The 14,812-nt window shown below is 37.7% G+C and overlaps 1 protein-coding gene across 1 annotated transcript in view; it reads left to right on the top strand.

The window, feature by feature from the left end:
• Nucleotides 1-14,812, top strand: part of MRPL48 (mitochondrial ribosomal protein L48) — a 54,574-nt gene that overhangs the window by 5,266 nt on the left and 34,496 nt on the right. The window contains exons 2-3 of the mRNA XM_057507230.1: nt 4,106-4,158; nt 6,716-6,753. Of these exons, the coding sequence (XP_057363213.1) occupies nt 4,106-4,158; nt 6,716-6,753 (91 nt within the window). The remainder of the gene's footprint in view (nt 1-4,105; nt 4,159-6,715; nt 6,754-14,812) is intronic.

Genomic DNA, 14,812 nt, shown 5'->3' with positions numbered 1-14,812 from the left:
TGACTTTATCAAAGGATTGATGTAAAGATTAATTGAAATAGTGTGTGTCAAGTGCTTAGCATTAAGGATATATTCAATAAGTGATAGTAGCTGGTATGTAAAATAATAGCTAATATGCAAATATATCTGTTAATATTCATAAAACCTCTCTTAGTTGCTTGCCTCATGGGTCCCTGACCCACTGCTATTATCATCTACCCTGGGGCTCTGGTGTTTAAAGCTACCCACACACTATATAGCTTTTGACCTGTGACTTTAGTTCTTTGGTAGCTGTGCAGTCCTTTCCTGGTTCCTGTCTCTTGAGAACATAGGACAACTATTTTTGTAACCCACTGCGACAGCTATGTCCTCATTCATTCATTGATTAGCTTCACAGCCTCTTTTTCCATTTGTTTCAGAGCGGGAGCTGCTCTTCATTCGCTGACTGGAGGGAGTGGATATTTGTGGATATAGTCCCAAAATAGATTACTTTTGTCCTGACAAATAAATGGCAAGCATTGCAGGGGAGAGGAAGTGTATTTCCCAGAGCTGAAAGGCAGAATTCACAGCATAATTTGCATGTCTTCCCGAAAGTAGTCAATCGTATAAGCATGGCTTTTAGATAATTAAATCCCTTACTATTGTACTTGTTCAGAAATCTGAACAATTAAAGTGAGGACGAAAGTGTCATCTAGATCTTTCTTCCCTGCTAATACCTCTTCTGTATGAAGTGACACATTTAAGAAGATATTCTGTTCACTGTGATTTCTATTCTATTTGTCATGGTTGATAGATCTTGGGCCTGGAGGAACTGTAGGGTCTTCTGTTATAACTCCGAAGAAAGGAAGTACTAGCCAAGTTATGGTGGCCAGTGGTGATGCAGCTGGTGAGAGCTCCTGTCTCCTGGGACTCCCAGTTGCCTATGCTGTCTTTTATGGTGGCCAATATTAGGTTAAGCATATTACACACATACTTTTGCATCTGATTCAATTGTGATTTTTAGGATGGTCTCTGCATTTTGCCTTTCCATGTGTTTATATGCTTTCCTGTCTTCATGACCTTGTATTTTCTGGGAGACTTTTCTTAAATTTGATCATTTCAATACCTAATTTCCTAAGCACTAACACATTTGTTTAGGTAAGAAAAGGTGTAGAATAGTGAGAAAATATGGACTTTGAAGTCAGAGGAACCTATGATCTTATGTTCTGTTAGTAGCTGTTTGACTTTGAGTAAATTACTTAATCTCAGTTTTCTCAATTGTAAAATCTCAGTTTTCTCAACAGAATAATAATACTTATTCTGTAAGGGAATTATGATTTATACACATGGTAAGTTCTCAACAAAATAGATGTGGGTGCTTAATAAGTGGTAGCAATGATTATCACTCATTCACTTCTTCCTAATCATTTATTTTTTCACCAAAACAAACATTGATTGAATGTCTACAATGTCCTTAAGAGGAATATTACATGACCTTTGCCCTTTGCCCCCGAGGCCTTCTTGGTTTAGCATAATGGTCTATGGTGATGTTAGGAGTTTCAGTGAATCTCTTGATGAACTGAGCAAACTTTTGTATATCCATGCCTATATGTATCTGGGGAGAAATTTTATGACCTTGAGCATATTCTCAGCAATGTCTGTAACACCCCAAAAGCTAAAAACTTCTGGCCATCTCCATGTGGATTTCCTGTCAGAGGTGCTTGTTGTTTGTACCACTACTTTGACTTAATCATATAATACTTGCAGTATTGCTTAGCTATTTAATGCAAACGTATGTCGTATCTCCAACCATTCAAACTCCTATAGGACGGGGATTGTGCTTACATTTTTTTTTAACAGCTTTATTCAGCTGCAACTCATATACTGTACAATTCACCGATTTAAAGTGTACAATTCAATGTCTTTAATATATTCAGAGTGAGACAGGGACTGTGGGTGTAGTCAGAGTAGGGTGAGGGCCTCTGGGAAAAAGCAGGGCGGAATATTTTCAGTCAGAGCAATGTAACTACATGCAAGGAACCCCCACTGCTAAAACTCTGTTAAACATTGAGCTCTAGAATCATTCTTCAGTAAAATCAGTTAATGTTCCCCAGATAAAGAAGAGTAGCACATGTTTTATTATGCTAACCATTTATAATCATGTGTAAGGTTCTCTTTAGCATACTAAAAGGCCCAGGCCTATGTTCTGTCTTTCCTCCTTCAGATCTGATGAAGTGATTTTGCAAACTGGGCAACTAACTTAGCAAGTAAGCCCAGGAATAAACAACACAGTAAAAGGCAGGAAGGATTCCACCTTAAAGATAAGATTGCATTTTAATACCCAAGAAGTTAAGAAGTTAGAAATTCTTAACGTACTCTTTAGCAAACAATACCTCAGCCCACCTTGGGGGGCTGAGCAGGTGGCCTTGTTTCCTGTGCCCACAGACCAAGATGCTGGTATCTCAGGGAAAAATCATCAGAGGAAGTTGCTTGTGTTAAGTTAATTCTACATATTCAGAGACCACTTAACAAGTCCACACCCCTAAGTTTTTTCATGTTCTCGAAAAATCCTCAGCTGCCTATAAAACCCCCTAGACACCGCACCACTACGGACTCTCTTGTACCCTCCTGGCATGAGTCGGGAGCTCTGTCCTTTCACTGTATCTCTAAATAAAAGCCTGTACCTTGCTCTCCTACCTTGACTGTTTGTGAAGCTCATTCTTTGGCTCCGCAAACAAGAACCCCGGCATCAAGAGTGTGCAACCCTCACTAGAGTCAATTTTAGAACAGTTTTGTCATTCCCAAAAGAAAACGTCATATTTCTTAGCTGTTATCTCCAGATCCCTAGACCCTTTGGCCCTAGGCAACTACTAATCTATTTACTTTCTCTATAGAGTTGCCTTTTCTGGATATTTCATGTTAATGAAATCATATAGTATTTGGCCTTTTGCAACTGACTTCCTTCACTTAACGTAATGTTTTCAAAATTCATGTTGTTAGGTTTTATTTTTATATTCTCCTTAATATTCAGCACAGTAGTTGGCACATAATAGACTTTAAAAAAATAAACTTCATTTCAGAATAGTTTTAGAATTACAGAAAAATTGCAAACACAGTACAGAGAATTCCCATGTACCCCTCATCCAGTTTTCCCTATTATCAGTGTGGTACATTTTTTCATAATTAGTGAACTGATGTTGATGTATTATTATTAAAGTCCATACTTCATTCATATTGTTTTCATTTTTTAAATTTAATGTCCTGTTCCAGGATCCCATCCAGAATAATATATTACATTTAGTCATCATGTCTTCTGCGGCTCCTCTGGTCTATGACAGTTTCTCAGACTTTACTTTTTTAAAATAATAATAGGCTTTTAACATACATGTTGAAGAAATTTAAGTTGTTACCTGTAGTGGACAGGATTTTCTCTTCATGTTGTGGGACCTTAAGGACATTTAATATTATCTAGTTACTTTATAAGATGACCTCCTCTATGTTAAACACTCCCTGAGGGAAGCCGCACACTCATCTTTTGAGTGGGTGTCAGGAGGGCAGAGTGAGATCGAAATACTGAAATACAGAGGAAGTTTAGGGAGGAAAGCTGCCACTGGTGCCGCCTCCTCTCATTACTCTCATTTTGTTGATGTTGTATCATTATTATTCAGAGAGATAGTGTGCTGTAATAGAGGCATAGCCTTTGAAGTAAGACAGTCCTCTTAGCCACTTATTAGCTATAAATTCTAGGAAAATAACCTCTATGAGTCTCAGTTGCATCACCTGTAAAATTGCCATGCAGTGTTTTGAGAACTAGGGAAGAGTTAAGAAAATCTCACATCGTGCCTGTGCTTGGCAGATACCTAATAATTGTTGATTAATGTTAGAAAAAATAGATCGAATTGGAAAGGGTATGAAAAAAAAGAGAAAGAAAAGGCAGCATGGAAGAGGGTCTTGCGTTTTTTGGGCATTTTCTTTAGTGGGTGGAGTAAGAAAGGAAATGACCTTGATTTGCCTTCATGTTTGGTATTAACTGTAGGACAGCTTCTTTGCTAGACAGGAGCCTTTGCGGTTTGTGTACTATGGGTTTCTAGCCTCTTTTGGAAGTGTGCATGTTTAAGATTGTCTTAACATGGGTGTTTTGCTGTAGGTGCTGTGTCAGAGGAATGATACCATTTTTAAGCAAGCCTTTTCCCTCTTAAGGTAAGAATATTGATAACAATAAATAAACATACCTAGTATTTGTGTTCTGCTAGTTAGTTCACACAGCTTTTTTCTTGCAGCATCTCCACTTGCATGTCTACTAAGCATCTCGAGCATCTTGCTCTTTTCCCATTCTCAGTAAATGACAACTCCATTCACCCATTTGTTTAGGCCAAAATCCTTGGAGTCATCCTTGGCACTGTTATTTCTCTCACTTTAAATCCAATTCTTTAGCAAATTCTGTCAGCTCTGCTTTTGAAATACGTACAGAATCAAACCATTTCTCACCTCCAGTTTCAGGTTTCATGCTTTCTGTTTTGCCAAACTACTGGGGACCAGTTCCTTAGCTTCTCGTATTCTTTACTACCGTTACCTGCCTCCTAACTGGGCTCCCTGCTTTTATTTTGTTTGCTGTCCTTCACACTTAAACCAGAGGGCTTCTTTTAAAATCAAGTTAGCTCACATCACTTCTCTCTCAGAACTCTCCAGTGGCGTCCCATCTTACTCAAAATACAATCTACAGTCTATACCATGGCCTACCAGGTTTTACATCATCTGTTCCCTCATCATATCCTACTACTTACTCAGCTTTAGTCATACTGGCTGCCTTTTCTAGTTCTTGATGATCTAAGCACTCTGCCACCCCAGGATCCTTGCACATTTGTCCCTCAGATATCCGTATTGCTTGCCCCCTTACTTTATTCAAGTTTGTGCCAAAATGTCATCTCATCAGAGAGGCCTTCCCTGACTACCCTATGTAAAATAGCCCCCCTCTACAATCTCTATCCCCTTACCTTGCTTTATTTTTCTTCATAGCAGGTATTCCCACCTGACACATTTTATATGTGTGTATGTATATATATGTTTGAATTATCTTCCCTGCTCCCCTATTAGGATTTAAGCATTATGTGGATAAAGACTTTGTTAGTTTTGTTTACTGCTATATCTCTAGAGCCTAGAATGGTGTCTAGCATATAGTAGACATTTAATAAATATTTGTTTAATGAATACATCCTCATAGTGACATAGTGAAACAGGTGATATCTCAATTTTACGTGTAGTAACTGAGGTCCGGGGAGATTAATCAGTAGCTCCGGGATGACATAGCTAATATGAATTGGAGTTAGGATTCAAACTCAAGTTCTTTTTCACTGTCCTGCATATACAGTATGCTACCCCTCCCTTTCTCTAGATGGTAATTTATTTTTCTGTTCAAATATATTCACCAAGTGTCTTACGTGTGGCAGCCACATGGTATAAAACAATGAATTGCACATCTTCCTGCACCATATGGCACTTCTGAGCCTGGATGATTTCTTTAATCCTTTACATTTATTGAAGGCTTTCTCCTCTTATTTCCTTCCCATCTTATTTTTCTATCATTAATTAGTCAACTATTCAATAAGCACTTACTATGGCACCATGCTAGGCATTTTACATGTTCTCTTTAGTCTTCACAAAAACACTACAGGGCAAGTATAAATATAATAATTTTAGCAAAGTAGAAACTGGCTCAAAGAGCTTAAGATAGATTTTTGGTCTCATGAGATTAAATTATTATTATTTGTATTTTAAATATGAGATAACTGGGAGAGATATTTTTAAAAATTACCTAAGATCACATTTTGGAAAGGCAGAGCCAGCATTTAATCACTGATCTGCTGGTCTCCAGCTTGTTCTGCAGTTTAGTTTCAAAGCTTCATAGAATGCTCGTAAATAGCCAGCCAAACAGAGCCATATTTTTCTCCTCCATGTTCTTTGGTTTCTGTGTTCTATTTGGCTTTCATTGCTGTTCCTTCCTCTTCACCCTTCCTGACACATTCTAATAATGCAAGGCTATTGCGAGAACTACCTTGCTGGTTCTCTTGCCCCAATCTCACCTCTTCCCATTCATTGCTCATCTGCTGCCAGGGTTAACTTTCCAAAACTTAAACTTGATCATATCACTCCCATGCTTAAACTCTTCCAGGAGCTTACCATTGCTACACAGAGTAAGACCAAACTCCTTAGCAGAGCATACAAGCTTCTTCAGAACCTGGCCCCTGAGTACTTCTTTCACTCTGCCTTTTTTCCTGCCACTTAAGTTTTACTTACATCCAGCTGCTTGCTGTTCCCCAAACATGCCACTTTCATGCCTCTTCCTAGAATGCTTTTCCTGTATAAGGCTATATAGAGAGCAGTTCTTCATTTTTAAAACTCAGCTCAAATAGTTTTACCTCCCTGAAGGAAATGGCCATACTTTCCTTTGTGTTCCACCAAATCTAGTACATATTTTTGTCCTGGATCAGCACTGTACTGTGGCCTGTGCTTTATTTGCTTACATGTCTCTCTTCCAACTAGGCCATAGATAGAGACATTTTACTTATTTTTGCATCCTCAGAACCTAGCACATTGTCTGGCACATAGTAGGTACTCGATGTTTGTGGAAAGAAAGGAAAGAGGGAATAAGGACATATCTAGCATTGAATTATTCTTAATGAGGAGCATACAAGTTCTGTTAACTGCAATAAAATGTGAGTATCCTAATTGCCTTAACAGTCTCTCTCCCTCTTTTTAGGTTCAGAATGTCAGGAAAGAATCCCGTCTGTTCTACAGGTATGCAGTGTTTTCCTGATGTAGTCTGCCTGCTTTAAGTCACCCTCTAACAGTAATAATTTTGTCTAAAAGATGCCTAACATATCTTTGAGAAGGGTGGCTGAGACCAAATCCTACCCCTCACATGAAATAGAGAAAAGGGCAAGAACATAAAGTACTGGTTAAGGGCAAGAGCTCTTTAGTAAGTTTGGATTCCGACTTCACCACATGCTTACTCTGTGACCTTTGGCTGTTTCTCCATAGCTTGTTTTACTCATTTTAAAAATGGGCATAATTATAGTACAAACTACAGTGAATTATTCAAAGATTCAAGGAGATAAAACACATAAAGTGCCCAAAAATGTTAGCTGGTGGTTGTGGTGGTATTATTATTATTATTATTATTATTATTGCCACTATTTCAGATCTGTCTTTAGGTCCACTATCTACCAGGTTGGGGCTTCTCTTAGTTTTTTATCCAAAATGAATATCTATTCAGTCTGATTAAACTCAGTGCATTTCAATCTCTGTTTCAACCCAATTACTTGTCATTTTTGCTTTGTCATGTGAGAAATTTCAAAGCAGTTGTTAGATTTTAATGACATCTGTCCTTTGCCTAAAGAGTATCAGAAGCAAAGGAATGAGAGTAAAGAGGAGAACTAACATTCACTGAGTGACTGATATGTGCCAGGCAGTGTATAAGAGGGTATATTTCTGTTAATTTTTTCAGAAGATGGTGGCACTGTGTAGAGAATCACCATTTCTACCAGCCCTAAAGCTCAGCATCTCAAAATACAGGCTTCTTTTTATTTATTCATTCTCTCAACAAGCATTTATTGTACCAGGGTGTGTTTTAGGTGCTGGGGATATTAAATTAAGAGGGCAGTCCTTGTCATTTGGAAGCTTACAGTCTTTTAAGATTTTTCCTCCCAAGAACACTACAGTGAACACTTCCGTATTCACCACTATTCAACTGTGTTTATATTTTGCTTTCTCTATCAGACATCATACCTCACCCTTAAATATTTCAATGTATATTTCTAGAAATAAGGGTATTCTCTACAGTCTGTTAAAGAACCACAATAGGATTATCTCACTCATAATGGGCTAGGGCCTGAAGCATAAAGGGGAGGAGGGCAGTTCACAGGGCAGTAAGAAGAGCAGATGTTTGGCAGTTCGATGTTTGCTCTGCTATACAGATCAGTCATTCAGATAAAATTTACCTCTGGTAATAACTCTTAGTTTGGGAAAGACCCCAATTAAAAATTTTCTAGGTATTTAGAGGTAAAAACTTCTCTTGAACTTGCAGGGTCTTGATTGCTTTCATTGCGCTCAACATTGTCCGCATGACACAGTGACACATTCTGGGGCCACTTGGTCCTTACAGTATTTTTTTTTAAGGTACTATGTTCAAGTCCTCTTATTCCCTAACTTTGATCTCATGCCTTACCTATCAATCAGAGGCAAAGTTCATTTTGAGCAGGTATGTATTCTGAAGAAGGGGCTTTTTAAAAATTATGATTAAAGTTATCAATTGTTAAAAATTTGAAATGCATTCATATGGATACATGTGGTAAAATAAATATGAACTGTTCAAAAGATATAGATTAAAAGTTAAATTTTCTTCTATTTCTCAGTTTTACTCCCTAGTGGTATCCACTGGTGGCAACTTCTTATATATTTTTCAAGAAAGTTTTATAGTATATATGAACACATATATATAGTATGTGTATGTATGACTACATCTTAATGCTGGACATATAGGTTGTTTTTACTTTCTGCTATTTCAGAAAATGCTGCAGTCACCATTTTCATACTTCTTTACAAACTTGTTCCCATACATTTTTTTTTTTTTTGAGAGGGCATATCTTATATTTATTGATCAAATGGTTGTTAACAACAATAAAATTCTGTATAGGGGACTCAATGCACAATCATTAATCAACCCCAAGCCTAATTCTCAACAGTCTCCAATCTTCTAAAGTGTAATGAACAAGTTCTTACATGGTGAACAAATTCTTACATAGTGAATAAGTTCTTACATGGTGAACAGTGCAAGGGCAGTCATCACAGAAACTTTCGGTTTTGATCACGCATTATGAACCATAAACAATCAGGTCAAATATGAATATTCGTTTGATTTTTATACTTGATTTATATGTGGATCCCACATTTCTCCCTTTATTATTATTATTATTATTATTTTTAATAAAATGCTGAAGTGGTAGGTAGATGTAAGACAAAGGTAGAAAAGTTAGTTTAGTGTTGTAAGAGAGCAAATGTAGATGATCAAGTGTGTGCCTGTAGACTATGTGTTAATCCAAGCTACACAAGGGCAACAAAACATCCACGGATGCAGAAGATTTCTCTCAAAACAGTGGGGGGGAGAGGTTCTAAGCCTCACCTCTGTTGATCCCCAATTTCTCACCTGATGGACCCCCTGCGACTGTGCCTGTCTTAGGTTGTTCCTCCCTTGAGGAATCTTACCCGTCTCTGGCTAACCAGTCATCTTCTGGGGCCATACAGGGAGATGTAAAGTTGGTAAGTGAGAGAGAAGCCATATTGTTTGAAAAGGTTAGCTTTTTACTTCTATGCAGATTTATGCCCTGTGGCTTCTATGCCACATTTGTCTTGAGGTATCTTTAGCACTTGGAGGAATTATGATACTCGGTAAATTCTATATGAGGCACGAGTTCTATTTAAGGGTTGTAATTAGGAAGGAAGAAGAAAAGCTACAGAGGTAGCAGATGGAAGAAAACATGGGGAGATTGATTATTTCTTTGACATATCTTCTTGTAGAGTAATTTAAGCATGTATAGGTTTTAAACTACTAATTAAATTGCACACACACATTAACATAACAGGAATACAGTTACATAACCAAAGCAGATCTATAATTACCAGCCATCTCCAGTGAGGCCAAGAAAACCAGTTAGGCACCCTAAGCATTTGTGAAAATTTGTCTATGATATGATGGATATTGTCCAACTGTACTTGAACAGTCTGAGAGAAATCAGACAAATTAAAACAGCCCATTCCTGGGAATTGTTCACATCCCATATGTTCTTTTAACAGTAGATAGTCTATAGTCGCAAGATTTTGGAGCGCTGCAACTTGCACTTCTCCTAATTCTTGGTTGAGTTCCGACAGTATAGATCCAGTCAAATTTGTTGTTTTACTGTATGCACAGGCCAGCTTAGATATCTCCTTCTTCATTCCAATGGCAAGTCCAGGAACTTGTGGGATGAATGCAGCTACAACTGCAGCATCGCCTGGATCTTTGTTGAGGTTTTTTGATGATCGTCTTCTGGTATGACTCTTCCAGAGAGTGCTGATGTTGGAAGTTCTTCTTCATATCATATCTTAGTTCATTTTCTGGGTAGCCAAATTAGGCTTTGATCCTCTGTATAAATACAGACATACCCTTTGCCCACACTTTGATCTGCCCTTTATACCATTGTGTAGAACTCATTGGAGGTCACCACACAGGAACTGTTTTTTTTTTTTTTTCTTTTTTTTAAGAGAAAAGAATATTATCAGAAAAGTGTACCTCCATAGCCGATCATCTGACACCCTTTAAGTGATCAAAGTTAAGGATATTTAAAGCATACATTAATCGTTGATTTACATTTAGTTTTATCCTATCATGGACTAATCCCCCTTTTCTTTCTTTCTTTCTTTTTTTCTTGGTTATCTTTAATCTACACTTACATGAAGAATATTATGTTTACTAGGCTCTCCCCTATACTAGGTCCCCACTATAAACCCCTTTACAGTCACTGTCCATCAGCATAGCTAAATGTTGTAGAATCACTACTTGTCTTCTCTGTGTTGTACAGCCCTCCCCTTTCTCCCAACCCCCCATGCATGCTGATCTTAATACCCCCCGTCTTCATCCCCCCCGTTATCCCTCCCTACCCACCCATCCTCCCCAGTCCCTTTCCCTTTGGTACCTGTTAGTCCATTCTTGGGTTCTGTGATTCCGCTGCTGTTTTGTTCCTTCAGTTTTTCCTTTGTTCTTATACTCCACAGATGAGTGAAATCATTTGGTATTTCTCTTTCTCCGCTTGGCTTATTTCACTGAGCATAATACCCTCCAGCTCCATCCATGTTGCTGCAAATGGTAGGATTTGCCCTCTTCTTATGGCTGAGTAGTATTCCATTGTGTATATGTACCACATCTTCTTTATCCATTCATCTACCGATGGACATTTAGGTTGTTTCCAATTCTTGGCTATTGTAAATAGTGCTGCGATAAACATAGGGGTGCACTGGTCTTTCTCAAACTTGATTGCTGCGTCCTTAGGGTAAATTCCTAGGAGTGGAATTCCTGGGTCAAATGGTAAGTCTGTTTTGAGCATTTTGATGAACCTCCATACTGCTTTCCACAATGGTTGAACTAGTTTACATTCCCACCAGCAGTGTAGGAGGGTTCCCCTTTCTCCACAGCCTCGCCAACATTTGTTGTTGTTTGTCTTTTGGATGGCAGCCATCCTTACTGGTGTGAGGTGATACCTCATTGTAGTTTTAATTTGCATTTCTCTGATAATTAGCGATGTGGAGCATCTTTTCATGTGTCTGTTGGCCATCTGTATTTCTTTTTTTGTTCCCATACATTTTTAAGATAAATCCTGGGATTAAAATTGCTGAATTAATGGATTATGAATTAAAAATTTTGGTAAATATAATCAGATTACCTTTCAGAGAGGTTGTATTAATTTATATTTCTATTTTGTGGCCCAAACTGGGTTTTATAAAACATTCATTTTTTTACTAGTGAAAAACTAAGTCTCATTGTAATTTGCACTTTTTGAGAGAGTTTATCTTTTCATATTTTTATTGGCCATTGTATTTCCATGTGAACTGCCTATTTATATTTTTTTTCCCATTTTTCTATTGGATTGCTTTTCATTTTTGATTTCTAAGAACTTTTTATATAGCTTTTATATATTAAGGAAATTACCATTTTCTGTCATATATGCTTTGTGTGGTTTCTAGCCATCCATCCTTTATTTTTGTTGAATAGAAGTTTTAAACTTTTATGTGACTAAGCTTATTAATTTTTGATTTCTAGATTGTGTTTTATGCTTAGAAAGATCTCCACTCCAAGGTTATTTTTTAAATCCTTCATGTTATCTTCTGGTATTTTTTTTTCACCTTTATTTAAGTGGTCCACCTGGAATTAAAAGTGAGTAGGGAATGTTATGTATTTTTCCCCAAAATAGGCTATCAATTGTTTCAACATTTATTGAAACATCCATCTTTTCCCCAGGGATGTGAGAATGTCACCTATATTATATACTAAGTGTCCATATAGATCTGGGACTATTTTCTTTGTTCCATTGATCGGTCTGTTTATTTGATGCCAGTGCCAAGCTATTTCAATTCTATTGGTTACTATAGTTTTGTGGTATGTTTTAATACTTGATAGCTACCTTATTCTGAGGTGTTTTTTTTTTTAAGTTTGCTTTTAAATCTGGGATCAAATAAGGCATATTAAGTGTTGTTGATGCAGATCCAAAAGGGATTGTTTTGAAAAGAGAGGTGGGGGATAATAACATAATTTACTCAGTGTCCTATTTGGAGAAATTTAAGTTTTCTCCAAGATTTTGCAATGCAAATACTGTGATAAAATACCCTTGTGCATTGGTATTGTGCCCCTTGTTTGATTATTTACTTAGGATGCATTTCTAAAAGTCTAGCTTTTGAGTCAAAGGAAATACACGTTTTTAAAGCCACTGATGTATGTTGCCAAATTGCTCTCCAGAAAAATTACCCCATTTTATACTTCTTTGGTATTTGAGGATCCCCTTTAATATACTTACTGACATTGAGTAGTATTTTTTAATATTTGCTAATATTATATGTTAAAAAATGCCATCCCTTGCATTTGTAATTTGCATGTCTTTGACTACTAGTTGGTTGAACATATTTTCGTACGTTTACTCACCATTCATCTTTTCCTTTGCCCATTTTTCAGTTATGGTCAGTGCCTAGAATCCCAGCGTCTAGAAGGCTGCAAGGCCCAGGGTAACCAATCAATGTCGGCATACCAAGATAAATTCTACTTGAAAGGACAGCTTTGCTGGCATTTTTCATGGGTTCTTTGAGATAGCTTTAAAGTCAGAGATTTCAAAATTGAATTATAGTGATGTTCAGAAAAGAAAAATAGGGCATAGTGCCACATTCCTACCTTCATGTGGAATATTCTCTGTGGCTTTGGGTGCCCAGGGTACCATCCCAGCTGCTCCAAAGGATGGGCATGATTGTAGTGATCATCCTTTTCTCATTGATTTAAACATATAAAGAGGTAGAAGTAAACATCTATAAAAAAGTCTAAAGAGATTAAATGAAGGCAACACAGAGTTCTCATTATAGGATGAGCAAAAAGGTGGAGTCAGATGGTCCATTCAAGTCCAAGTAGTTCAGTGTAATTAGAAAAACTGAAAAAAAATTTGAAAAGAGATTCTGAAAAAAGTGGGTAACTGCCAGGGCCAAATCATTGCAGATCATGTTTTGGTAAAATATATCAAGAACCTTTAAAAAAAAACACCCAAATATATATATATATATATATATATATATATATACCCTTTGGGGAGCATATATTACTTGCCAGGTACTGGGGTATGGGGTATATCTGCCTTTTTGGTATATCAGGGACTTGCAGGTTGAGTGGAACATCAGGTCATTAATTCTTGGCTGAGGCTCCCCCAGAGTTTTCCTCTTTCCCTCCTGCATTATTAGGCCTGCTAAAAATGTATGTTCTAGTACTGAAGGAGAAATAATTAAAATGATGTTGTTTATCCCCATCCTGGATTGATGAGTTTAGTTCCCAGTTTAGTAAACAAGGACATTGAAGGACAGTTGGCTGTGGCAAATATAAAGGAAAGGGGCGTGATTGGGGAGAAGTGATTACATCCTATAATTGCACTAATTGGAAGATTTTCAAAGCCTCCTTTTGAAACCCTGGGGTTTTGTGACTTCTTCAGTGAAAAAGTTGCCTTTTCTCTCTGGAGGCTGTAATGTTAATGTGACAGCAGGAAACTCAGCTTAATGACATGGAACAGGGAGAAGAATTCAGTTGAACTTATTGGAAATCAGAGGCCTTCAAACTTGTAAATTTTATAATTAAAACAACTGGCTAATTAAACAGTTTAACCACTGGTAATTTGACCAAAACCTTCCATTTAAGGGGGAAAATGGTTAATTTAACAGTAGTTTGAACCAGCTTCTTAATGAAACAGCTGCTCTAATTATAAGAATTGCCCCATACTGAATTTGAAAATGTCTCTTTACCAAGGAATTCTGGTAGATGAGGCTGGCATTTTTGGTGTTTTCACCTAAGATGTGTCATTGTCTGAAAAATCACTTCTGGTTCTGTTTGAAACTATTGGTGAGTGATTGTGTACTTAAACAAGATGATTAGTGACTTGCAAGTGGGTTTCAGCCCCAGACAAGTTCACTATGGATTCAGTGAGACTGAAAAAATGACAGTGGAATGTTTTTAGGTGAAAGGGTTTATACCCAACTTTATTCCCACGGTGGCAGGTCAATTACTAGAATCCCATTCACTCAGAGCATGTCTGCATGCAGCAAGCCTCTGCAGCCTTCTCAGTCTCTGTCCTCGGTGCTGCCACCACTCCAGTGTCTGCTCTCCTGCCCCTGTGCAGCCCTGCAGCCGTGCCGCCCAGAGCACTCGGCAGAGCTCTTTATATAGAGTGAGTTACAACGTATTGCCCACACATGTAGTGAGCAAGCCAACCAGGACATAGTGAGAATCCTGGCCATAGGAACCTTCACTTTCTCCACAATTGGCATCTGAGCTTTCTTTTTTGTTTACACATGTTTTATTGTGTAGTGGAGGCATGGGAGAGCTATAACCAGGAAATAAACTCTTGCTCTTTGTATGTTTAGGGCAGCAAAAGAGGTACACAGAGACAGTGACATTTGAGGTAGCGGCCCTAGAGGTTGTGTAGGATTTTACCAGTGAGAGAGGTGCAGTCCCAGCTGGAATGACTGCCCAGCATGGCACAGAGGCGTGAAAACTGCACATTATACAGAATGGCAAGTGTTGCTC

Source organism: Manis pentadactyla, chromosome 9, assembly GCF_030020395.1.
Source record: "Manis pentadactyla isolate mManPen7 chromosome 9, mManPen7.hap1, whole genome shotgun sequence".
NCBI lineage: Eukaryota > Metazoa > Chordata > Mammalia > Pholidota > Manidae > Manis > Manis pentadactyla.
This window is presented reverse-complemented; position numbering and strand designations above follow the sequence as displayed.